General features: G+C 38.4%; 1 protein-coding gene across 4 annotated transcripts in view; it reads left to right on the top strand.

The window, feature by feature from the left end:
• Positions 1-27,437, top strand: part of LOC104259201 (potassium voltage-gated channel subfamily KQT member 1) — a 508,020-nt gene that overhangs the window by 71,003 nt on the left and 409,580 nt on the right. For 2 of the 4 annotated variants that reach the window (XM_059815976.1, XM_059815979.1), the window contains exons 11-12: positions 23,322-23,436; positions 25,642-25,656. In XM_059815976.1, the coding sequence (XP_059671959.1) occupies positions 23,322-23,436; positions 25,642-25,656 (130 nt within the window). The remainder of the gene's footprint in view (positions 1-23,321; positions 23,437-25,641; positions 25,657-27,437) is intronic. The other 2 variants (XM_059815977.1, XM_059815978.1) reach the window with 1 other exon arrangement.

Here is a 27,437-nt window from a genome sequence, read left to right as displayed (position 1 = left end):
TGCATGGTAGAGAGACTTTAGGATGACATTGGCTTAGGATAAGCACATGGTGAATGACAAGTTTGTGCTACAGAGTTAAAAAAACAAATTAATAACAGAAGTCCTATCCACCATGGAAGAGTGGCAGTGGTGTTTCTGGTAAAGTTGACTATTAGAACTGTAAAAAAAAAAAAGGCATTGTTGGCACAGCAGTAGGAAAAAAAATGAGTTGCAAAGAAGGGCATACCTCAGAATATGATGTTTTGTTGCCAAAAATTAATATTTTGGATAACTGTTAAAACCTTAAAAATGTAGAAAATTAGAGAAGCAAATAAATTACGTTTGAGTCAACATCTTGCCTAATAATAAAACAAAGGCAGCTTTTAAAAGTGAGATTAAATTAACCTAATAAATTGTATAGTTTTTGGTAAGCTATTTCACAGTACTGGTGTGGTCCTGATAATTTTTGCTCTTGGATCCAGAATATACATTGCAATAGTCTTGCTGTGTAAGTCTCTGGGCAAGAGAATGAAGAAAGAAAATCCAAGACCCTGTCATAGGGGTGTCAAGGGAGAATTCAACTGTTGACCATAAAGACAGGAATGCATTGGAAAAACGTATCATTCTGCTAGTTCTTCGTTAGCCTGGGTACAGAAGGTGGAGAGTGGAAGTAGAGGAGAGAGTGTTCTACCTTTGGGTTGTACTGCTAGAGATTTGATTAAAAATATGAAAGGCATGTTGGAGAGTAACCATAAAATGATAGACTTAGCCAGCCTTGGAAAGAAGAGAGAAATGAAATAGGAGTTATTGGACTTCAAGAATGGAAACTCAGAGTTATAGATAAGGTATGGTAGGAAGCAAGACTAAGAAGTGTTATGCTCGAAGTTGTCTTTACAAGCAAGAGGCAGCAAGCATTATAAAAGTAAAACTAAATTTAGTGCTAGTATAACTGAAATCTTGAGATCTAATCACTATTAGTCTAGATCTGATTGTTACAAAAAAGAATTGAATGCAATGTTTTTTGCACATTTAAAAAGTTGCAATAGTAGTAAAAATACAACTAGAACTGTAACACATATGTCTTAATTTCTACTTATTTTCCTGGCATTCTTGCTCATCTGGGTCCGAAGGTTTCATTTGCTGTAGAGGGAGAAGGCGAAGTGGTGCAATGAGTTGTTGGAATCTGGTGACCTTCACAAGGAGGAATATGATGTCTGTGGTGATAGATTCTTCTTCCTCTCCCAGGATCTGCTTGGGGTCACTTATAAGTGTTTTGTAACACACTTTTATGTATTTTTTCATTGGTGTGCAGCTCTAGGTTTCATCTGAATTTACTGTATATGTTCCCCTTCATGTATGTGAGATAGTATTTCTTTGTTCTGTTACCCTTAAAACCAGATTTGTCCTGCTCCAGGACTGCATTTTTCTTTAACTGCCCATTAGTGATTTGTTTATAGCTGTGGGGTCTCCAGTGCCAAGCCTGTGCCCTGTCTCTTATCTCATGCCTGTATTCCTATACGCTGCATCCTGTGTTTCTACATCTCAAGGCCTCCGATATTCTACCCAGCCTGTGTTTCTATAAACTATGTCGTTATTGAGTTGTAAATATCTCATTCTACTAGAATAACTGCTGTTACTACTGTAGATATGAAGCTATGGTTGTACAACACAAAGATAAACAAAATAAAACAAGTTTGATATAGACACCTGGTCAATTAGAGAAATTGCTGTCGTGGCTAAATCACTTTAAGTCAGGCCAGGAAAAATTTGGAAACTCAAAAACTTGCAAACTCGGTACAAAGTTTAGGCTCTGTTACTAGCAGTGCTAGCACAGGACGACACAGAAGGTTTCAAGAGACATAGGAGCTCCTTAATGAATTCACATTAATTTCCCAAACTGTCACTTCTCCAAAATGTAGGGAAGATAGGAACAGTCTGGGTAAATTGTGAGCTTTTTGATAATGTAAACTTGGGGTGAAAATCTGTGCAGAAGGGAATTTTGGCCCAATTATTAAATGTGAAGTATAGACAGTAATGATGTCAGGAAGTAGTTAATGCTTTTTTCTCTTCACTGACAATTAACACTGAATTTCAGTAAAATTGACACTACAATTTGTGTCACTTGCTCCTCACTGAATCATTAGCCAAATAATAGCAAACCAAGTCAGAACAGAATAGAAAGAATTGGGAAAGTTAGATACACTGGAGTCAGGTTGCTTTTAGTTATCTGGGCTTGTGAAGTAAGTAGCTGAGGAGTAAGGGAGGGATCAGAATCAACCTGAGAGCCACTACCGGGGCTGGTAGGAGGCTGGTGAGATGCATGGGTCTATGAAAGGGTGCGCAATGCATGCTTTGAAAGGGAGGGAGGGAGGCATTTCCATTTCTAGGAAAGTCCATTTTCTAGAAGAATGTTGGTGTGGTCAAACTACTTGTAAAATAAAAAACCCAAACCCCAGACAGTAGGAAGGAAGGTAAGGAACAGTGAACACGAATTGGTCAAGAGCAATCACGTCAGATGATGCGGGGTATTTTTCTATGATGTGGCAATGTGTGCTGTAGATAGGAGAGAAGCAGAAGACAGTTTACATACTGATTTTAGTCATTCTTTCCTGTCTCATCCTTGTACGTGCATAAACAGAGGGTCTGGATTGTGGCCTAGAAAATTAGCTTAGGCTGCTGTAAGAGGGATGAAAACTTGTTGGGATATGATACTGAATGAAAGATTTACCAATTTAACTGAAAAATGATTTTAGAGAGGTTTCCGAGCCTGGTGCTATGAAATCAGCCCATCAGTGGGTCAGATCATTGACTAGAGTGGAATTTTTTTTCAATGTGCGGTTGGTATCAACTCGAAGTGGCTGAGAGCACTTTGGAAGATGGCCTGTGGACCTGTGAGCCTCTCACAGAAGCAGCAACGCTCATGCGGTTGGCTCCTGCCTCATGTTCCCCTGCTAATCCTCTATTTTGCTAATTCACTGCAGTGATCTGTCTCCATGCTTTTGACATCAAGTACAAAGGCAGCTGCTTGACCTGGTCTCTGGTCTATTAACCAGCTGTTTATGGTACATGATGCTGCAGTGCGGAGAAGAGAACCCCCTCATTGCGTAGCGCTGGGGGATGCGTTGTGCTCAAATGAGCCCTTGTAGGCAGAGCCTTTTCCTGTACAGCATAGCGCTGCCACACCCGCCCTTCTCCAGGTCATAGCATCCACATTATTTTGGGGAAGTGAGGGCAACCTTTGGGGGAGGGGGAGACAATTTGGGATTTAAGGTTTCCTTTTTATGGAGGGCTTGAACTCTGGTTAAGACCACAATTTTCTAATTCTGTTCTAATGAGTTGAGCAACTCTAATATTAAAAATCATAATGCAGATTGTGCATCAGGGAATGGGAAACTAATATGTAAATGGAGGTTGCCTGGGGAAACAGGCTGTGAAACTTACCTTTAAAAGCACAGATAAGTATGAGCTACGCAATTTAGACTTTTCTCGCTGCTGCTGTTTTAGAATCTCATCTTTTTATTACATGTTTCAGTGAGGTAGTGAGTCTCGCTCCAGTGCAGCCCATAATACAGAATACGTGGTCTAACATGCCGAAGACCAAACTTCAAACAACGGTAATTTAATTTCAAAATGCAAGGTATATCTCCATCTGATCCAGTGGATAAGAAACGGGAAAGGGGGGGGAAAAACCCAACCAGCACTTAAGCCAGCAGTGACATACAGCGCAGTTGTAGTTCTGTAGCTGGTGAGGTTTTCCATCACGGTTCACTAGTGACTGTATGGAAGTGAAGACCTTTTTGAGCCACCTCAGAGCCTTCTTGCTCAAGGTGAGAAGCAGGTACTTCACCTTATAAATGGGAATAAGGGCAACTGTTTGCATTTCCTATGTTTTTAGTGTGTGTAGTGGTTTCATAAAAAGCCAAGGATGGTCAGGTTTTGCCTTAAGCTTTTCCATAAAGGAAGCAGAGGCAGCTAGAGACTGTTAAAAGCAGAATGGAAGACAATGACAAAGCTCCAGCGTGTAGTAGCGGGCTGTTAGACTGCAATGGAAACCCTGTTTTGGTGTTGAGGCTGTACGTAAAAGGCTTGTCTCCTGTTGAGGAGGGAGCGCTGCATGGGTCCGTGTTCCTGGATTCTGTTCCCAGCTCTGTTACTGATTTGCTACATGACCTTGGGCAGACAATTAACTCGCTGTGCTTCAGTTGCGTCATCAGTTAAATGAATATAAGTCTTTCCTCTGTCACAGGGATATTGTGAGTCTTAATTGTTTATGAAGTGTTTTTAGACTGACACAGCATTACAGAAGTGAAGAATGCTATTAGTCAATGCGGTATTAAACATAGGCCTACGTGTTTATTTATTGTTAGCATAAACAAGAGGAGTGGTAATCAGGAATGTCAGCTTTTGCAAGAAGAGAAGTTGATTTTCATAGAAAATGTAGTGAATGCTCTGTGGAGAAAATAAGATGTGATTTAATCCAGAATGTAAAGCTACTTTTTAGCCACAAAAATTTGTTCTTTCTGAGGGGCATGACAAAACATTATTGTGGGGGACCAGGGCATCATGATAAAAAAAAAAAAAAAAAAATTATGTTTTTTTAACTGGTTCTACTTAAATGGTGGAGTAGTAAATATACTTTTACTACTCGTTTAAATGTAACTTGAATATGTGAGTTAATAGGGCTTGAAAAGCATGTATTTTACATATTTTTACCTTGTATGTCAGCTGGGAAAGCTGAAAAGATTCTAGAATTAAAAGCAAAATAAATTCTGGTTCTTTGAGGGTGTTGTGTGTGTATTTATATATGCAACACTCCCCATTACTTAAATGGGGAAGAAAAAAGTTGAAGTGTTTTCTTTTTTGGTTTTGCTCCCTGTTTAGATACCCAGGTGTTAGCCACTTTCTAAACAACTTTAGTTTGCTTGATATATCTCTTTACATAGCATGCTGTTTGCAGTCTCATAGATGGTGCTTGGAAATTAATGTTGATATACAGGGACACACGGTGTTCTTTCCAGATTTTCCCAACCACAAATCTATGGGAATCTTTGCTTTTACTTCTGTGCCTTGGAAATGCTTCTATGCACCACCCAGAATAAGTGCTGTGATGGAAAATCTGGCCTGTCAACTTGCCTAAAGATACATGCGCGAGGGACTTCTATGACTTTCTGTCAGTTTAATCCTATCGGATGTTACAAAACCCCTGTATGTCTGAGTATAAATAGAAGGAGAAAAGGCTAAGAAATAAAGCTTTGTTTCAACCTCTGTACGTGGTAAAAACTGATGCATTCTAGTCAATGATCTCTGGTTTTTTGCAAGTAAAGGTTCAAGAACTCTTTGGAGGGCTAGCTAGGCAAACCCCATATTTGAACTGGTCTTGTTTGCTATTACATTCTGTATTTTCACACTTGAATAATTTTGAATTTATACTTGCTGCCTCTGTTGCTGGCTAAGATTTTCTTTTTGCTCTTCTCATGAGTGTTATGTGTGACAACCTGAAAGTGATGGACTTTGCTGTCCTGTTTGAAATGGAGTGGTGGGTCATTAGGGCACTAAGCCACGATCTGGTCTAGTGATAATTCAACATTTTCCTGTTTCCTTTCTACTTACTCCAGTAGAAACTAGTATATGCAATGAGAGTGGCTGTGTCTTAGGGATGTACTTGATTGAGGCATGCCAAAGCGAGATGACTTTTTTTATTGTTGAGCTTCTTCCTCTTAATTCTGATCTGTTTAAGATCTGACAGACTGGAGGTAACAAGAAGTAGTTGCTCTGAAGACTGTCCGCAGTCTCTGTTAATCATGAAAGCCTAGGAAAATAGGTGCTGCACCATGTGGCTGCCAGTTAGAGGTAGTCAAAACTCTAAGAGTATTTTTCATGACTATTGCAAAAACGAAAAGCAGCTGCTTGTCATTTACTTAACCTTGCTTGGGCTGAATTTAATCAGTGGAAAACATCTGGAACTGATTCCCCTTCCATTTGGAGTGTCCAGTAATCTGCTGTGTACATACAACTGGTGCACCTTTAGCATTAGAATACTTGGCTAAACAATCTTTTGCAATATTGTTATCTTTTTGGAAAGAAAAGAGGAAGCAACAGTAATTTCCTAATGAGCAAACATTTGCAATGTTCTGTATAGGTTGCGTTGTTCACTGATTTTTGTGCAGCTGTTGTAAGAAATCTATTGATCAGAGTTAATAAATGTCTAAATGAGCAAGACTGCTTATTTGTATTGATTAAAATTGGGCCAAATTCTAAACTCTTTAGCATTGCCTGACTAAACTGATGACAAAATTTGACCTTGTTACTTTTTTTGATAGAAAGCAATGTTGAATTATGAGCAAACTTTGAGGATGTAAAAAGCTTCTGCCTATGATGTATGAGTAATTTTGCTTAAAATTTTTAGTCTTTCTTGCAGAATTAGAGTGTTGGACTTTTATAGTGAGCTGTTGATATCTGCTTTTCAGCTGACTTTTCTGTTAAATAAAACTAAAGTAATCGCTGAATTGGATAGTAATACTGGATAAAACTTTAACCGTTGTTAAAAAGGCACTCAGTGGGAGATATATGGAAAAATAACTGATGCATTTCAGCAATGTTTTGTGTGGACAATACATTCCTTTTTTACAAGGGAAGTTGGCAAAACTGGAATATATATTCTTTTTCACTATAAATCCTGTTCACTTGCAGGACAACATTTATATTTAAATGAACCTCTTGGAAACCATAAGTGAGTATATGTATCTCTGGGAAAAGCTCTTCTTTAGTGTTCTGCAGAGAAATTTGCAGTGAATATCCTAGCTGACTTGGCAATAATTTCTATGGTAATTCCCCTGGGGTAAGGCCCATAGAGGTTGGGGGGAAGGGTGATGAATTACTTTGGACATCCCTTCCTCTCTGCTTTGCCTCCTCTCTAAGAGGGAGATCTCTTGCTTTTCCTTCTATGCTAATGTGGATAAAACTCCTATATGGCACCCTCCTGCTTTGTATTATGAAAAAATACAGATGTGATCAGCGCTTCACAGTGCAGCAGAAAAGTAGCCAGCTTGGAAATATAAAGCAACACTGATGGCTTTTTAAATTATGTATTATTTTAATAATGTATTATTTTTGTATTAAGCATCTTCCAGTGGCAGTCCACCATCAAGGGAAAAACCTCCTGGGTTTCTTTTTTCATTCTTGCTATGGTCTGTAGCATTGCTGGAGCGTGTCCAGAGAAGGGCAACGAAGCTGGTGAGGGGTCTGGAGCACCAGTCTGATGAGGAGCGGTTGAGGGAACTGGGGTGATTTAGTCTGGAGAAAAGGACGCTTGCGGGAGAACTTATTGCTCTCTATAATTACCTGAAAGGGGGTTGCAGAGAGGTGGGTGCTGGTCTTGTCTCCCCAGTGACAAGAGGAAATGGCCGCAAGTTGTGCCGGGGGAGGTTTAGATTGGATATATAGGAAAAACTTCTTCACTGAAAGGGTTGTCAGACACTGGAACAGGCTGCCCAGGGAGGTGGTGGAGTCACTATCCCTGGAGGTATTTAAGAGACGTGTGGATGAGGCGCTTAGGGACATGGTTTAGTAGTGGACTTGGCGGCGTTAGGTCTATGGTTGGACTTGATGATCTTGAAGGTCTTTTCCAACCTAACCAATTCTATGATTCTCTGTGGTCTCACCAGCAAGAGAATTGTGGGTAGTTTGCATGGACTTAGAAACTCCTCTGTAGACGGGGAAGAATATTTTTTTATATCTTTGAACAAGATGAATTATGGGGACAGCATCTCTAATACAATTCTAATAACTAATTCCAGGAATTCTGACTTGCACACAGCCTGGTCCTGAATCTGCCTTATGCGTATGTAAACTGCGACCGTGTTTTGACCCTTTGGATCCATTTGTGTTCCTTTAAGTATTATATTATGCTGAGTTCTCAGAACCTGATTCCAGTTTTCAAAAAAATCTTAAGCAGCATAATGCCAGTATTTGTTGCTTGTGGCTTTTTCATTCTGTTTTTAATGGGGTGAATCAGACCATGGCAATGGGATACTCTAGACCTGGTTGTACTAACTCAATTAAGATCCATTTCAGGTCAGGTTGACCTGAATCTATCCTAGATTAGTTTGTGCTGAGTGAGCCATCATGAAGCAAGTGTGTGCCAGCAGCCTTAGATAGAAGTCTACAAGTTTCTCTGGCTGTTTATTTGAAGGGCTCAGACTGGCTGCTGTTTCTGTAACCTTGTAAAAGAAAGAGAGAGCGTGCAATAGATCTTGGTGTACACGGGGGCCCAGCAGTTTAAGGTTTACAGGGACGAACTTAGACTGATTAGCAGAAAGTATATGCAAAAGTATACACAAACTTGCCTTAGCATGATAAAATATCAGTGTTAAACAGGATTTTTCCTTTTCTTGCTGGAGAAATGGTATCTCTGGAAGTTCTGCAGTTGCGCTGCTTCTAATGAGGTAAAATCACATTCTTAAAACAGTAGGCCTATTTATATGTCAGATGAATTACATCAATTTTAGCTGATAGAGATCTACTTGGGTAAGATAGTGATGGTTTTTACAGGGAATTACTTTGCCTGGTAAAGAGCCTCAATTTATATTTACAGACTGCTTAAGTCTCCTTAGGGGTAAAGATGTTCTTTGCTAGATAAATAAATGCCTTAGTATATGCCAAACTCAGACATGGACTGACTGGAGTAGAAAGGTCTGAGGGGAAAATGCTTCTTGAACCTCTCTTACAAATGGAGAGCAAGGCAGTTTAGGTTGGGGTCCGTAAAGTCTGCATCAGTAGCAATTTCTAAAACCAGGTTAATTTGAACAAGTTTGCTGTTTACTATTTAAAAGTGTTTAATTTGGAATAAGTCTTTTTAAGGAGACCTCTGATGCTCTCCTCTTCTACCTCCTTCACCTCTATTATTTCCCCTCTGGAGCATTGAACGGACCTTAGTGTGTTCCCACTTCAGAAGACTTGTCAATGTGTGATTGCATCCTGTAGCTCCCTCCCTTCATTTAGATGCTGCTGTATCTGGGTAATGCAATTCTTCTCTAAATGAGATAGAATTGTCCGAGAGATTTTTCCAATGTTTATCTTGCTAGCTTCTCTGCCAACCATCTGAAGAAATTATGCTGCAGGGAGATAAAACTTCTTAGCTTTGCACATCCTCCCTTGTGTAGTGCAGATGTGTCCCATCTCAAATGCTGAAGTGTAACCTTTTTCCATGAGACTATCTCTGAAGGAATAGAGGTCTTAGCCATGAAAAAATGAAGGAATTGTTGTAGAAAGACTCTTTGATTTCAGTGATCTCATCTAAGCTTTTGCAACTGAACAAATACTTCAGGGTAAATAATGCTGCTGAATTGTCTCTATGCTGCCAGCTTTCATTTAACCTGTTGAACTGCAAGTAACTGAGCATGTTGTGCTGACTGCCAATCTATAAGGACCTTGAAGTGGAACAGGAGAGAGCTAAGGTTTCAGTTGTGAATCCCTCATCAGATGAGGGAGACTGTTAGATCTGGGCATAAGAGAATCGCAGAATGATAGGGGTTGGAAGGGACCTCTGGAGATCATCTAGTCCAACCCCTCCACCAGAGCAGGTTCACCTGGAGCAGATTGCACAGGAATGTGCCCAGGCGAGTTTTGAATATCTCCGGAGAAGGGGACTCCACAACCTCTCTGGGCAGCTTGTTCCAGTGCTCTGCCACCCTCAAAGGAAAAGAAGGTCCTCCTCGTGTTTAGATGGAACTTCCTTTGACCAAGTTTGTGCCCGTTACCTTGTGTCCTGTCATTGGGCACCTTGTCAGGGACCTGCTTCTCTTGGGCCATGCTAGCAAACACCATTGCTACAATAACCTTTGCAAAGCTGGAAATGGTCAGTACTTTGAACCAGGCAGTAAGATCTTCCCTTCACTTGTGATTTCAACCTAATTTAAATCTGCTCTCAGATGGAAAAAGGACCCTATCCAAATCTGGATAAGAGAACACTAAAGTATTTATAGCTTGAAAGCCAACTTGTAAGGCATGGGCTTGGGGTGTAGTGGTCCCCAATAGAAAGACATAGTCAATATTCAGAATGAGGAAGTAACTGCACAAGAGCATCAATGAAAAGGAAGGCGGTGGGGAGGGAGATGAAGAGCAAAGTGTTAATTTCTCCCTACTGGTCTGAAATCAAATCTCGACAAGTCTTGTGTACAACAATCATAGCCTTTATGATGCCAAGAGTCCAAATGGCAGTGAAAATCTTGGGTCTTAATGCTTTACAATTGTAATAAGAGTCTTCATGTTATCCTTTTGAAAGAAGTAATTTGCCTCTTGGGCCATGCTTTTGTTATTTCCAGAGTCTGTAATACCTTCCTCTAAAGATTTATTGGAATAAAATTAATTTTACTTATATCCTACTTTTCTAGGGTTTTGACATGGTGCTTCGCTAGTATTGCATTTTCCCCCATAGCAATATTAACAGCGTTTGAGGCCCCTGCATGCTTTTTCCATTCACTGGGCAAGTGCATGTTCAGATCTCTCCTAAAATCAGTGTAAACAAATTTTGATGTGTTCTCATCTCCACATGAATGAATTCACTGAATAAGAAAACCCACTAAGTATTCTTGGATACCACCTCAGACTCGGAAAGTCCCACAGCTGCAGACCACAGGAAGTTCTCTGTGAAGCTAGCACTGTATATTTGTCCTGTCCTTCTGCATCTGCTCTTCACCTCTGTTGGAGACAAGGCAGTGCATAATACAGTTCTTTGTCCTGATCTGTTGTTACCTGATATTAGGAAAATCCAGCTGTTTTGTCTGTTTCAGCAGTTATTCAAAAGCGCAAATGATTCCAGGATGGTATGTATATGTTTGCATTTGAATGACCATGGAATCCTGCTACCCCTGCACTTAGACTTACCAAAAATATATATAGTGAATCATCTATTTTTTCCATGTTTAATGGATAAAGCGAAATAGTTATAATTTCAAACCATTGCTGAGAGAACACTTGAAGTCTTAAATATTCTTGATGCACCCTGTATATCTGGTGTTTGCCCAGGACAAAGGTAGAGGCAGAATTACCTGTTCTATTCTAACCTGGTCTTTGAATGCAATAGAAGTAGTTTTGGAACAAAGTGCCTTTACTTGTCTTTAAAACCCAGCCTCCTTATGGCAATGAGCTAGTGGCCATGCTCAGGACACAGACTCAAGTCAGGTGTGCTCTTGGCTCTGGACATGGGCGTAGTGATACACGCTTTCCTTAAAGGTCCTTCTTAGCACTTGGGCAACAGCAAAGGCTTGTGAAATCCACTGTAAGGAAAATCAAGCTGAAGTGATTCAGGGAGAACCCTTTGAGGTAGTGATGAAACTGTCAAGTATTTAACATTCTTTCAAAAGGGAACAGTACTCAGCTGTCTTTTTTTAAAGTGTCTTACAAAACAGTGTTTATGATGAAAATGTTTGCGAGAGCTGAACTATTTTTTTATACACAAGAGAATTCAGTCTTGAGCAATCTCTTTCTTATTTCAGCTAAAAATGGATTTGCCAGTTTACTTAAAAATCAGATTAACACTTTTCTGTGAGTTTTTACTAGCTGAAAAAGTTTACCCAAGGGCTCTAACAAAGTTATTCTAGAGACACATTTTTCCAGTTATCGTATGATCCTAGCATGTATTAAAAGACAGAGTATGGAGGTTGGGAATCACTGTTTGGATTCTTCAATGGAATTAAGGCACTGAGTGGTATCTGAATCTTTCATGCTCCAGAAAACTGAAGGGAATATTCTGCAAGGGTAGTCTGTGGTTTGCCAACAATAAATAGCAGAGCTGCTTTAGGCAGTCAGTGGCACAAAGAAGATTGTCCTAATCGTGTTTGCAATTTCTGTCCTCTTGACAATGTGTCTGAAACCGTTAGTGATGATTAGAAAACAAATTGTACTTGCATTTTTTTTGGTAAAAGAAAAATATTTGGTTGGGAAGACAGTAGCATAGAAGCTGTTTTTTCCCTTGCTGCCTCTGTTGGGGCTCAACATCTGTAGCTCTGTGTATATATAAAAATGTTGACTCTAAATCATGAGATTAGTGGCAGTAAGACTGGTAATTGAGCCGTGTCACTTTAACACATGGCAAAGATGAATTTGTGTCTCAGGCCTCAGTAATGTGGTGAAGATCAATAGCTTAAAGAAGCGCAGGTGGAACCAAGCCTTGTGATGGGACTGATGGGTTAAGAAAATACATATCTGTTGTGACTTGTATAATATTTACTTTCTCTGAAGATGCAGATCCCAGTCAAGTCATTCCTCAAATTCAGCATTCATCCAGATTTCTCTTTGGGATTGGCAGAATCTATAGGTAGTTCATAATGTACTGACCGTTGCATTTGGCAATCTCAGCATTAGCAGCGATCTCTTAGTTCTCTGCTTTTCAGGGCTTTGTTCCTCTTGAAGAGGAATGCTCTTTGTTCCGTGGAGATGTGTTTTATGGGGAGAGTGGGTCAGTCAAACTGAGAAGCGCAAGGTGTGCTTAAGAGTGAGCTTTTTCACCATCTTACACTCAGGTCCTTTGGTGGAGAGAAGGGTGAGACATATGGTAGAGCTGTATGTCTCGTTACATCTGTCAGTTGTTCTCACTGTCACTGTGATCTTTCAAGCAAAATCATGGCCTGCTGCCAGAGGAGAATCAAGGTCACCCTAAGCCTCAAGAACTACTGGACACATTAAAATCTGTTTCCACAATGTCATCAGTAAAGAAAGACTTTAGCCTCTGACTGAGGGCATGTGTGAACTTAGAGTTGTGTCTCAGTTATAAATATCATTGTTCCCTTGTCATGTACAATTTTTGGTTGCTATTGGGAGTGTAGAATACTATGCTGGGTCTTCTAAAGCTAATAATTTGAGTCTCAAAAAATTGGATTACAGTCATGTTTTCATTGTAGCAGCAAAAGCTCATCAGCTTCTTTGTAATTAAAAAAAATTTAAGAGGAACTTAAAAGATATTCTAAATATTTCCTAATGGAACTTCCGAATAAGCAATATGAAAGTGGGACTGTAGCATTAACAGTGAATGCACATACTGATTGAGCTCTGAAGTACGTGGTTGAAGACCTCATGAATTAAATTTTAAATAAAATGCAATCAGTTGGTTTGCAGCATTTCTAGGAAGATAGCTTATGAGGGGGTTTTTGTGCTTACAAGATGTTACAGTTCAAATTCTATGATCTGAAGATCTGTCATTCAAAATTTGTGTAGTATTGGGTACAAGTAACAATGGCTATTTTGAATTCCTTTTTTAATTGTTGTAACTTGGACTTTTACTCAAATTACTGCCCTACCTAAAAGTCTTCACGTTCAACATTTAGCAAATAAGTATTCGGTGCAAATGTATTTGAAATAGGAAGGGAACACTCCCATAAAATGTTGGTTTTTCACCTGGAATGCACAAGATAATAACAGCTGGAGCTTTAGACAGGAATAGTTTTGATTTAGTGCAGTCAATAGCTACAGATTATTTTGCTAAACTTGCTTTGAGTTCTAGGACAAATATGGCAATTATTTCCTCTAGTATGAAGATTTACTTTAATTTACAGCTTTTTTCCAGTCAGTACAGAATAAGCAGATTGGTAACAATGTTGTATGTCTGGAATTCACGATTAACTACTAGTCAATGGGAAACTGTTCTACAAAGATTCAATTGTGTGATGCAGAGAACTGCATTAGACCAGCAAATAATTGTGGCATATTTCACTGTAATTACAATAATTGGGTTTTGTGTCCTTGTGAGTCAAAATATTGACAACAATTTGGAAGATGTTTCTAATTTTACTGTCACTGCAACTTGTATGCTTTGACCATTAACAGTCATGAAAAATAAAAATGTTTTCAGACTGGTTTATTTTCTTTAATAGCCACACTAAAACTGTACTTCCTTTTTAAAATAAACATTTTTACTATAATGGCAGTTCTGAATCCTGTAATGGAAAGTAACTCTATATATTTATATTACATGATACATTCCCTATGTGTAATTCTAAGAGTTTGTATGTGTTAAGAGCTCTCCCTGCAGAGCTAACAAGCTGCCAAATTACATTTCACTGACTATTAATTGTTTCATTTTAAGGTCAAGTTCTTCTAGTCCTTTAAAAAAAAACAAAAACAACCAAGCAGTGGAGAAAGATCACTTTCAAAGCTATTTTTGTCTTATTTTTCTTGACTGTTCTTACTCTGTTTTGTTCTTCAGAATAACTGAACTAACAGTCAAGTATTGCTAGCTTTAAGAAGTCAAATGCATTAATTTTGGTGACTTGAATTTAGTCATGGAGAGCTGATCTCTGAACATATTCACAAGCTGCAGATAGTATCGCCAACTCTGAGAACATGTTCAGAGTATCTGTGGACACAAAGGTTGCCTCAGATAAGCAAAAGAAACAGAATGAGGCTTTAGTTAAGAGAAAGAAATACTTTTCAAAGTTGAAATTGATCAAAATACTTTGTATGCTATTGAGAAACGCTGTTTTCTTGACATCATTTGAATACAACTTGTCTTTGTAATGCTTTCCCAAAGGTGTCCAGTTCGCATTCCTCCTGCGCTAGTTGTGGCAGCATTTAGGCCTAACGTATGCAGGAAAAGTAGCTCACTGCTGACAATATATGTCAGCAACTTCTGTGCTGTTCCAGCCACCGATGGTTAATGGCAAACGTAAACTACTGCGGCAGAATTGGAGCTCCTCTGCAGAAAGCTGTGACTGCAGATTTGCCCAGTTATTGAAATGTTTACTGCAAGACTATGTAGTATTAAGCTAGTAAACCTGCAAAGAAAGAGAAACAGGAGAGGAGGGATATATAGGGATTTCTTGTTGAACATGAAGTTGAGTTGGCAACGTGTTAAAATATGTCCCAAGACAGATTTTTGCTAGGAGATGTTTGAGGAGATGAGGTACCTGCTGTCCTCACTTGAAGAAGGATATCCTCAAGGGCTGGGAAGTCTCTGCATTAGGTAGGTGGGTGCTTTGTTTTGGACAACTGTTCTTTTTCCTATTGGTGTCACTGTATTTTTCCCGCTGTCACGATCTTCCTGCTGCTGCCACGTGGCACAACTTGATAGCTGAACTGTATATTCTGTGCAGTTCACTCTGTGGGTTTCTCAGAATGCTCCTTGTTCCCAGCCAACCAGGAAAATCTGTTTTCCAACCTCTTTGTCTGACCTTACCCCTTATTAACATCCGTATCAACCACACACATTTGACTGAGTTTGGAAGCCTGCTTTTTTTTCTGTGTTTAGGAGAAATAGCTTTAACAAAAAAGGCATTACTTTTTTCAGAAACAGAGCCAAAGAGAGAAGAAATGTTAAAACAAAGATGTCCATGTTCACTTCTATATCTGCATAGAAACCTGGGAAGGGCTTGCTACCTGAGATACACATATAGACCCCGTATCTTAAAGAGATGGGAGATTTCTATGGATAATTCAGGTTGAGAATGAGAAACCCCTCTAGGGTTCAGTTATAGGCCTTCTGTTTCTCTGGCTTCCGTGTCTTTGGGGTCTTCTAGTCTGTTTGACTCAGTAAGATGGAGGACAAAAGTCTATAGAGGTAAATTTTGTTGTAACAAGTAGAGGCTCTAAGGGCATGTTATGCATACGCATGGAAAAAGTTATCTGGCTGACAGAGTTGTGTGTACTCCTGAAACGCCCTCCCCTTTCTCTTACGAAAGGCAGGAGGCCAGAGTGAAGCATCCAGGCAGTTGGACCACATACCTAGCCATGTAGTAAATATTCATGTTATTGTCCAACATGCAGTACGACTAAATGATGATAGCAGAATGACTACATCTCACTCATAGTGAGTTGCATTTAGCACTGTTTGAAAAAAAATTTAAATAAATAAATCACATCTGTCACTTTTTTTGAACAAATTTTAGCTTGCTCTTCTGACAAGGAACAGAAAACAGCTTCCTCTAGCTTTCTGTTGTGGGCTATTCCCATGAAGAAAACTGAAAACCAAATCCTGGCATAATACAACCAGAAATGTAAATGTTAACATAGCTAGATTAGTATCTTTTCTTTGTCGCTTAGCTCCATGTTTTCATGTTTTTAGTTGATCATTAATGCTTTTATCACAGTGCAATCAATAGACGTTTAAAAAATAATTAATTTGCTCAGATTAAATTGGCCAAGGAAAATCCTTTCTGAATGCTTTTGAAAGGGACTGAACTGAGCACAAGGGAAATCATAGCTTGCTATCTGAGCAGATAGTGAGTGGCACCAACACTGCATGCTTCTCTACTATGCTCCATTAATCTCCAATTCTCTTCTGACAGGTCATATCTGTGTATGAGGAGGTACTTACAACTCTTTATGCAATTGGTCCCTGACCACTTTTCTGAATCTATCAACAAACCTGCTTGTCGGTTAATGCCAACCATTACACAGGTTCAGTGGTATGGATGTTTGCTCACTCTGCAAGTTATTTCACTCTAAATATTCAGCTAAATATTCTAAGCCAATATGTTTCATTTACAGAAAAGAAGTTGATTTTTGCACTGAATATACTTTTTCTTAAGTAGACCTATATTTATGATGCTGTAGAAATTTTTTGGTGTTTTTTTTTTTTGTGAATGTGTTGCATCCTTCTTGTTTGCTAGGTCTTACAAAGATTTAGGTAGTCGGGTAGATAACAGCATCTTCATGTGCGTTCAAAAGTACGTTTCATTGTTTTCTCTCTGCGTGTTTGCCGGTACTATGTGCCTTTGTGATTTTGAATTATGTGTTGGTATTCATTTACATTTCCATGCTGTCCCATTAGATGTGTAATGAGTGATTATGGTTCCATGGGGTGTAAGGCAGTATGTAATTTGGCCTGTAGGCTTATCTAAACAAAAGAATGTGCAACAAATAAAGCCAGCATTAGTGTTTTTTGAGTGCTGATTGTTTCCAATCAGATACATGGGAAACCAGATGTTGAAGTTTATCTAAAACACTTGCAGCCGAACATGTAACTAAGTACAGCAGCAACAGTGCATGGCACTTTTTGCATATACTTAGCAATATGTTTACAGCGAATACAAATTTATTCTTATTCCTCTTTTCACTTTTTCAGATGCTGTTTTATTTCTGTTCTGCTGGCAAACTACTGTTTAAGACATTGCGGCCTGATTCTGCAGGTCTTCTGGGAGCAAAATCAAATTTAGGGAGAATGTACAAGAATTGCGGTATCAGCCGTGTCTCTAATGACAATAAATTTAGATGCCTAAAATTAGGTACCTAAAGTGGCTTGGCTTTTTTAACTGTACTGGGCACTTCTAGCTCTTAGAGTTGTGTATGGGACAATCTGAGTATTTGGCATTTGCAGATGGCTTACATTTGAGTACCTAGCAAGGACTGAAAATCCTAGCTTCAGATGCTCACATTTTTACAGAAAACTGAAATGAAAATAGCTCTTATTTAGACTAGTGCTGAGTACACTCCTGACACTTTAGTTCCACAATAGTAATGAGGAAAAGCTCTCGTAATGTAACTTTATTAAAGAAGTTATTCGGTGTATGCTAGCGATATGTTTTGACGTATTCTTCCAACGTGACTGCGCAAAGAGCTTGAATACCATTTGGCTGCTGAGATGAATAACAGCAGCAAAGTTGAAGAGGTTTTTAAATGCAGGCTGGTAGTCAGGTGTCAGACACTTATAGGTGCCTTAGCTTTCATAAGCCATTAAGTTTCCTTTTTTTCTGAGGAACGTAAGGGTGTGGAAATGTCTCAGTCTAGGCCCCAAACTAGCTTGCCTCTCTATACAGCTTTAAAAATACTGCGTTTCGGGCAGTGAGGTGATACAAGCAAGAAGACAAGAAATAATGCTGTGATCTCAGGTACTTTCTCCCTGTGGATAAAGGAAGCATAGTCATCCCATGGATTTTCTGTCAAGGTGCAGCCTTATGTATCAAGTTAAACAAATCATAGGTTTACTTCCTAGACATTCATACATTGAGTAGCGGAGCCTGGTGTTATGAGAGAGTGTGTTTTAACACTTTCTGATCTGAAAGTCGGAAAGCAGTCAACTAATAGTCCCTCCTTGTCCCTTTCCCCATTAACTGTAAAGAAAGTAGAAGTTTTTGGCTTAGGTGTGTCACAGAGTGGGTATGAACAAAAATTAAGAGGTTTTCCTTTTTTCCTAGGACTGCATCACCCACAGTGCATATTGTGCACATACAGTCTTTTAAACTGATAATTGCTAGGGTAATAGTTTAACCAAACAATGAGACGTTCTGGCAACGAAACGTGCAGAGCACATTTTTTTTTTTTTTCAAGTGCATATGGAATTTAGGAAACTTTACTGAATGTCTCTCATACTGGAAAATTGGGTTTAGGCACCTTTAAAAAAAAATCTATTCAATTGGTCTCACTGTAAATAAGCTGATAAACTTGTTTTGTTTCCGATTGTTAAACATGTAGTTAAATTTACAGAATGGTTCTTTATATTAATATTTAATTTGATTTTGTTAACAAAGAAAAGTTTTATTGTAACTTAAAGTGGGCTAGGTGTCATAATAATTTTGATGTGCCCGTTCCAAATGAATTCAGTGAAAAAATAAAAATTGGGAGTATATTTCCATTTTAATTGTGTATATTCTCAAGAAGGCAGTTATGGATTTACCGTTTCTGCTGTTACTCTTCATACTAAGTTCTTGCTAAGCACGTAATAGCATTTTGCAAGATGTGTTTTTATGACTATCTTGTTACTTTTCTCTCACAGATTATTTCATTTAAGAGTTATTCTATATAGGTTAACTTTTCTAGCGCTAATAAGAAGTCCTTGTTCTAAGAATGAAAAAGAATAACTGAAGTGGGTGAAAGTGATTAAAAGATAGTGGCATTGAAGGAACAGATTGGAATTTACTTTTGATCTCAAGCCTGTTATTTATAATGTTCTGTTTTAAAAACAACCAACCAAACAAGCAAAATCCCCAGACAAAGAGAAAAGCCCCCACCCTTACTTTCATCTGGTAGAGGAGACCTTATCCTCATCAGTGTTCTCTACATGTTAATCTTTTTACTGCTTTGGTTGAGGACTGGTTTAGCTTACCTTTTGTGTCCCAGCTGGCCCTTCTCCGGTCTGCGTTTTTTACGTGCAGCTCTACAACTTCCCTGGTCATCTTTATCCATCTGCTCTGCGAGCTCTCCCCTGTCACCAGGTACTTGGTGTTGTCTTCACGCAATCTATTACTTAACAATTTGAGGAATAAATGTTCATGCGACAGGAACTCGTTTATGTTAAACTGTCTCAGATTTACCATCTGTTTCTAGCCACGTGCTTGTGTTTTCCCAGTTTAATTTGCCAAATATCTCCCTTCATTCAAGTTCTTTGGTGTTTGTATTCCTAGGAGTAGGAACTGCAGGTACCCTTCTATGTAACGTAAGCAGCCACTGCAATTCTCTGCAGACTTCTGTAAAGTCTGTGGGAGTGGTATGAATTATCTTTAAATTTGTGTTGGAGGTTTTTTTGGTGAATATGAAAAACCTCCTAATAAAAACAGTAAGTTGGAATTATTTGCAATAGAAGAGACCCGCTTTTTCACCTTCTTTATCTGAGAAGAGAATAGTGCAAAATCTTCCTGGTTATTTTGTCCTGGTATTGGTAGGCATTGCCTATTTGAGGATGACCATGGTAATGGGAACCACGTGCAATCATCTTTTCTACTGCAGTTGTAAATTGGGTGTTTTCTTTTTTCCCCATACTGAAAAGACGGATAAGGAATCTAAGGTTAGATACAGCTAAGCAGCATTACAAAAATATCTCTGCATTACATTTGGATGTGTCTGTTATATGTTCTTACCATTTTAGAAACTGGCACTGCAGGAAAAAAGAGATATATGAAATTTAGCTTTCCTTTTGTTGTTTGATTTAATGAGTTGATCTGTTCCATGGATTCCTAAGTCTATGGCAGTCACTGGTATTTGTTGTACTCTGGTAGATACTGTTCTGTATTTTCAACTTGCTGCTTCCGAGTGTTCATGCTCAGAAAATATTATGAGTTTTATAACCGAATAGGTACAGCTTCTTCATGTTTTGAGTAGTAGCACGTTGGGAAGGAAGGATGGCTTCTCTTCTCTTTCCCTTTCGTATTTCTTTGCCTCCTCTCCTCGCTACTCTGCAACAACAAAAATTAGACGTTCATTCCCATAAAGTCAGTTTGGAAAAGGAAAGCTTATTAAAATAAATATAGAGATGGAAGATATAGTTGTTCTGACTTGGGCTGCAGCTGTTAGAAACTTATCATATGTAGTAGCTGGACCTTACAACTCTGAGTTTTATTTCTGGACAGCATCACTGCCATGTGTTGAATGTATTTTAATGTTCCACACTTCCTCAAAATGAAAGCATTATTATGAATTACTTCACTGCTCAGAAGCCTATGGCTTCTTGACATGCAAAAAATATTTTTGTTCCTTTTTGTGTGATTTGGGGAATTTTGATTTATGACTGAACATTGTTGTCTGAATGAGTTCTGGAAGTTCACCCAGGGAAAGTAACAGTTGACTTCAGAAACTGAGCTGGTTCCAGAAAGAGGGTTTCAAATAAGAAGATAACTGCTCATGACTCTGACAGTCACCTTAAAGACAGAAAATATTTAGAACAGAGGACATGTTACTTGTGTTTACCATTGATGTTAATGTTTGGATGTGTGGAACAGAAAACATTATTAATGGGTGGTAAAAGCACAAAGGGATTTAGGATTAGATAACTTTTATTATTAGGGTTACAAGGATAAAACAGGTATTCCTTTGTGGTGGCTTAATACTTCACAAAACGCAAACCTGAACTGACTCTAGATTGAGTCAAGTGGCTCTGAGAGTAATAGGGAATCTTATCACCACCCAAATATCGTGAGCCTCAGAGCTGTGATTTCTGCTTTAACTTGGTGCTTAAGAGCGGCACTTCTAGGGGAAGCTCTTCTTTCTCTTAATACTTGTGTATGCTAGAGGCAGGTTTTTGAGATAAATCTGGTCTGTAGCCAAACTGGCAAAAATTGTTCTGTCCACAGATCTGACCATGTGGGAAGCATGGGAGGGGAGAGAGGAAGCAAGGAGGAGGTAATCTGTGAGACATGACCCCAATACTTAGTTCCATTGAGCAAAGTGCACATCTTCAATTCAACTAATAAAATGGACTATGGAATATATGTTACGAACTCCTGTTTGTATAAAGTAGATAATCACAGCATTGTCTTTATTTCAAAATGCATGTAGGAATGAAAAGTATGCATACTACTTGTGGGATGAGACTGTCACAGGTAATCATAGCAAAGTCTTCACCAAATGGAGAACTCGCGTGCTTTTACCCTACATAAAGAGGGGACAGAAGCTTGCCATCCTCATGTAGGTAACCAAGCACCAGTTGAGGCTATTAAGCCCCAGATTATATTCTACACATCTCTGCAGAAGGTCTGTGGTCAGGGAAGCGGGGTTCTAGGTGCACACTGCAGCCCTCAGTACAGCACCCACAAATGGAATGATGAGAAAGTGAAGGTTTCACAACTGGCATGCTACTGTTGTCTCTCTTTTCTCATAACTAGCATGTTATAATGGAGCAAAGAGCCATTGTAGTTGTGAACGCTTCTCCGAAAAGGAATTAGCAAGCAAATGTAAACAATTAGAGTTTTTTCTGAGAATTCATGGATGCAGATTGGAAACAGCAGTGTGATGAGACAGAAATAAGTTTGATAAGGCAATATGAGGCAGAGATAAGTTTGATAAGGCAATATGGACCAAACCTTTAAAATGATGAAAATGAAATATAATCCTACTTCTTATCATGACAAATGCATTGCAGTAATTTTAATATTTATCTTGTGCTGTAAAGGAGGCAAACCCCCATGAATTCACTAGGTCCTTCCCTTACTATTTCAGCAGTCTGTTGTGTAGTAGGAATTGCTAGTGATACAATGTTTTCCTTTTAATTTGATTATGCCTTACGTGGGCATAGTGATTTAACTCTGCCTTTGGCGGACTCTGTGTTCAGTTATGCCATTTTATAAATATATTCCATAGACTTCATTTTCACTCCTTGCCATTTATGCTATGGCTCTTCCAATAGTAAGCTCTGATGTTGTATGCTTTTTAGTGTTTAGCTTGAACGTAGTCCGGCCAAAGCGGTGCTGTTGAGTTAGCTTCAGACTTCAACAATTCTGTTTTCTAGGAGGCAAGCTTTCTTTTTGTCATGTTGGTTGGTTTTTTTCTTCTTACCCATCACACACATGCAAGTGACAGTACTTAGTTTTTTAGTTGTTTTGTCTGACACATAATTTTAGTGATCCCTGCCCCCTGCAAACATTTATCTTTTTTTCTCCCTTGAATTTATATGCGTCATCCTATCCATTTTCCAAGTTGGACTCTGCCAGCTCATAGCTGTATGTGCCAAGCTTTCAAGAATGATCAGAACTAAAAGAGAGAGGGACCTTCCTTAGAAACTGTTAGGATCGCTAGTAGTCATGAAAAAAAATTGCTATTTCACATCACAGCAATTTAAGCTACTTCATAGCTTTTGAACAACAAAAAACACTGGAAAAGATATTAAAAAGACCTTAAAGCAGAAACTGAACTCAGAAAGGCAGGCACGTGTATACTTCACATTTATAGTGGAAGAAGTCAGCCCTATACTTGATGGAAATGAGCACTGGGGCTAGAGCTTTTTAAAGCATAATCCATTGGTTTTCATCAGTTACAGGGCTAGCTGCACTTCTCTGATTTTTTGCAGTCTGAGTGAACTCCTTTGTTTGTTGGCCATCATATGTCTGTAATGAAATCTGTCGCTTTCTTATGCTTGGAGCGTAAGCTGAGCTACAGTACAGCTTTGCATCCATCATGGTTACCCTGCTGAGCCGACGGCATTCAAACACCTGAGGCTTTTCCCTGGTCCGTGGGAGAATTTTTGAACACTGGTGAATATAGTGACCAAATAGAATACTTGAAACAAAAGTGCAGTTTATATAATAATAGCAATAAAGTTATAAAGAAGGTGTTTAGAGAAATTAGAGTATGCATATCGAATAGTATTAACGGAGGAAATGAAAAGTCAGATTATTTCTGTCTATTGTCATGCCCATATGGAAATTGTAGATATGGTGAATTTCTGCTTACGGGGAGACAGTCCTCAAGAAGACAAGCCTTTCTTCTAAAAGGTTCCTGTGTATTTGAACTATGATTATGCACATATGTATTTTTGTATGGCATATGTTATAAGCATCAACTTCACTGATTCTGACAAAAAAAGAAAGCCACATTGCATATTAGAACCATTTCTTTAATCTACTGCACAATGTCTTAAGCAAGGGAAAGAGCTTGTACATGTTGTCTCCCTAATGTATTATGATTTCTTTGAATTATTCTTGCAGTGAAAAGACGTTTGGAAGGGAATACCCAAGAAATGTCACGGGCCAACAGCTTCATTGATGACATCGACCTTGTATCAGAAGAGTTGCCACTGCCAGCTGTATCCGATGTGGCACAGTAAGTGGAACAACAGCTTTTTAATTGATAATATAAATGATCGCTAATGGTGAGGGAGACTTGTCACTGAATTAAAAGTATTATTCTTTGGCTGGCTGCACTTGAAGTGATTATGAGTTTAATCTTATTTAACCATATGTGAACATTTCTACAAAATGCCTGTTGAGCTATAAGTTTAATGGAAGTAGTCAGACACTTGGAAAGAGAAGCATTGCTCTGCAACCGGTGGCTTGTGGTCTCCGTGTCTTTGGTTTATATTTTAAGGCAGCTGACACAGCTCCTGAGATTTAGTTTTAGAGGTAGGTTTATGCTTTGTAGAATTCTGAATCAGTCTGAGCTCTAAAGCACTCTTAATATGAATACTGTATGAATTGATTGGAAACATAAATGAAATAGTCATTTATAGATACAGCCTGAAAATAGAAAGGCTACATTATGTGTAATATTTTGATAAAGCAGGCACACTTGTAAGGAAATTATGTTCCAAAAATAAGAAAGCAAAATTATTAAAGAAATGCTGAAGGTGTCTGGATTGACCAGGACAGAAAGTCCCCGTTATCAGTGAGTTCACTGCAATTGTTGAATGATCTCTCATGTTGCTTGTATTTGGTTTAGCAAATGCCTATTTCTTGAAATAAGCATAATAGCATCTTCATGGAGGACGCCTCCATGTTGTGTTTTGACAGGGTCTTTGAGTAACCTTCATGCTTTTGTTGTATAATGTACAATCCCAGTGTAAGGAATCAGGGAATCAGGAGTAAATTTCAAATGTGAAGCAGAGCATTAAAGCATACAGCAAGGCCTGGATGGACCAGAGCATCCAGGTATCATACTAAGGCTTTATCTTACATGCAGAAAGTGATACAAACAATGCTGGTGAATAGAACTCTTGAGTTACCAGTCATATAGGGCCTAAAGGTACGGTACAGCTGGCACAAACTCATGAAAGTCTAACTAGTCGTTTGGATGTTATATTAATGTTGGTGAAAAACTTGCCTGAGTTCACGCTTGCAAGAGAAAATATGGACTTGTCTTTGGAAAACCCCTTTGGTAAATATCTGAGATTGAAAAGAAGAACAAAAATTGTTGCTTGCCTTCAGACAGAGAAAAATATGGACAATGGTGTTCAGGATGAATTTGAAAGCAATGCGGTTCCAATGTATAGTGCGAATGCTTTTCAGATGTTTATTTCACGTCGTATGGTTACTTTCTGTCCAGGTGACTCATACAGATGATATGTCTACTAAATCTTTAGTAACTATACTATGCTTTTATACAGGCTATCCTGGTGCTTGTATTTTCCCAGCATGCTATATTTTTGACCTTTTTTCAGATCAGAGAATTACAAATTTTTCCATTCAAATTGGTCTTATTTTTAATCAGCACAGTGCAAGCACAGAATTTTGCATTTGGAAAGAAACAGTTCTAATCTTGCTTCTACTATTTAGTGCATGAAAAATGGGGGTATTGCATGTTATTCTGTATAGTGCACCTTGCAAACTGTAGCTGAGTTTCTAGCTCATATTAGAGTTTAAATGCATTCCTGTCTTGTGTAAGCAAAGGAATATTAGAAAGCTAACCAAATATACAAATGAAAAAGAATTTTAAATATGGAGAGTATTTGAAGTAATATGCTACAGGGTTTGAAGTAATATACTATTAATTCATTAAGGCCTCTTGATGTGGATGTCAGGTGTATATAAACAGAATGATCTTGCAACTAAACATTGCCAAGTTAATGATTATCAACTTCTAAGACACACTATATATAATGTATGTTTAAATTTTAGCTTCTGAATATTTGTAATGAACTTCAAATGTACAGAAAACATAAGGTCAGGAGTTATAGGTGTAATATAAAGTTATAAAAGTACTATGTAAAAACAAAGCCAAAACACCATTTCCTGTAGTTTTACGCTTCTAAAGTCAAGCGTGCCAGTTTTCACCTTTATCACTGATAATCTCATTTTATATGCGTGTAATTCTACATAGTAGGATGCAATCATTTAAGAATTGTCCCGATTCTTGAGTAGAAATGTAGTATCTCATTATTCAAATTGTGAACTTTGTTGGACAAGCACAGAACATGATGTATTTACGTGTCTTGGTTTTAAATTGCCACTTCTAATGCATTTGCCTGATATGCATATGCCTTCTACATGAATATTAGATATACTTAGCGTGATTGTTTGTCTTGTCTTTTAGCGGAAGTATAAGCAGGTAAGTCTTCATGTGTGCTATACTTGCTTTGGTGTGTGAGCTTTCCAAAACAGCATGGCTTTTGCATTGCACTTAGTAATGTATCCCCTACACTAGTGTGCCTTGGAATTTGTGATGGGGAAATAATATTTTTTTTCTATTGAAAGTTCCACTTTTAATTCTGCTTGTTTACCTGGTTAGAATAAAGAGTTATTCTGTTTGTTCATGTAGATGTTGTTTAATGCTGTGAAGTTAGGTACCAGTTAGATTTTTTTCTTTTTTCTCCACCCCCCTTTGGAGCGAACTACATAATGGAAAGTGGTTTTATCTCATTTGGGAATAACATGCATTTGATAACCAGTGCAACAAATCTTCAGCCTAGAGTCACAATGCAGTCAATGAATTAGACAAAAATTCTTCCAAGAGTAGAATTCAGCCAAAGGTGTATACATATGCAATGAACCTTTTCAGTTTGCAAAGTAAGTGAAAACATGGCTTTCACGTAACAGTTAATGATAGTATGCTAGGATGATGACAGTTTCACATGGAGCACTACTTTGTGAAGTCAAGCTTGACTTTGTCAAGCTGCCAAAAGGCAAAGTTTTCCTTGCCTTCAACAAGCGTTATGAGTTACAAAATCAATCTCACAGTATACCTTTATTCCAAAGCCAGTAACTGGTCATTTTTTAAACTTTGCAAGCTGCTATGTTGATTATTAAACATGAAATGTCAGGTCTACAACTGTAATGTTTTGAGGGTGGTTTTTTTTTCTGTAATGTGAACAGTAGATTCTTCTGAAATCCTCTCTGCTGGAGAGATGATAGGAGGGATGTTCTCTGACAGTAACCTTTACTTTTGGCCATAGTGTCTTCAAGATTCCCTTCATTGTGGGGGAAGGCAGATATTGTCCCAGGAGAATAGAGTTCCTACCCTTGAGCTATGCTACCTTGGACAAACATCTGTTGCATCAATCTGCACATATGCATTAGTCTCACAGTAACTAAAGTGGTTGCTCGGCAAAACCTATCAGCCTGGTGGAAAAGTGGTGATACTACTATTTAAGAATGTGTCTTGAGTGAAAGCAAACCAGTTCAGTGGGTTGCAGCACTGCCCAGGTTTCAGTGGTTAATACATCCAGTATTGGATTTCTGACGTTAGTGATCCATGCAAGCTTAGAGAAGGTATGCTGTCCCGGTGGAAGGTGTCAATAAAAACAAAACCAAGTAGCAAGCTTGCAAGTTGAGCTTAAGATACCTTTCTGTAGACATATAGCTTCTTTAGATAATTGAGATGATGTTTTTTCCAGTCATCTGGGCAAAAATGTGGAAATATGCAACCTCCTGAGCTAGGGAACAAAAGCATCATATTCAAGATATAATTCTGTTGTTGTCCAAAGTTCTTGCTGAGTATCTCTGGCCCAGATTCTTAGGGGTAAAAATTTCATGTGGTTGCTGACCTGAGTGGAGCTATATTGTTTTATACTGGCTGTTTCTGAGGTGTCCACGGTTGAATAAGAATGATGTTGTTAGAGATTAATAAATTCTGGCAGATGAAATAAATATCTTAATTTCAATGAGTTGATGAGTTAGTTCTGCTTTTAACAATAAATGCTTAGACTACCTTATTGCCTGAGGTACTTACCCACCCAATTTTTCAGATTCTCTGCTGAGCAGTCAGAAGATGAGTCTATCAGGGTATAAAGAGACTGCAAAATGATGTTTTCTCTGTGCTTTGAAACCTGGAAAAAAACAGTGATTATACTTGACTCGTTACAGCTTATTTGCTTGGTCCTTAGGGTTAGT

The sequence above is a fragment of the Gavia stellata genome, chromosome 4 (assembly GCF_030936135.1).
Source record: "Gavia stellata isolate bGavSte3 chromosome 4, bGavSte3.hap2, whole genome shotgun sequence".
Classification (NCBI taxonomy): domain Eukaryota; kingdom Metazoa; phylum Chordata; class Aves; order Gaviiformes; family Gaviidae; genus Gavia; species Gavia stellata.
Note: the sequence above shows the minus strand (reverse complement) of the source record. Positions and strands in the feature narration are given on the sequence as shown.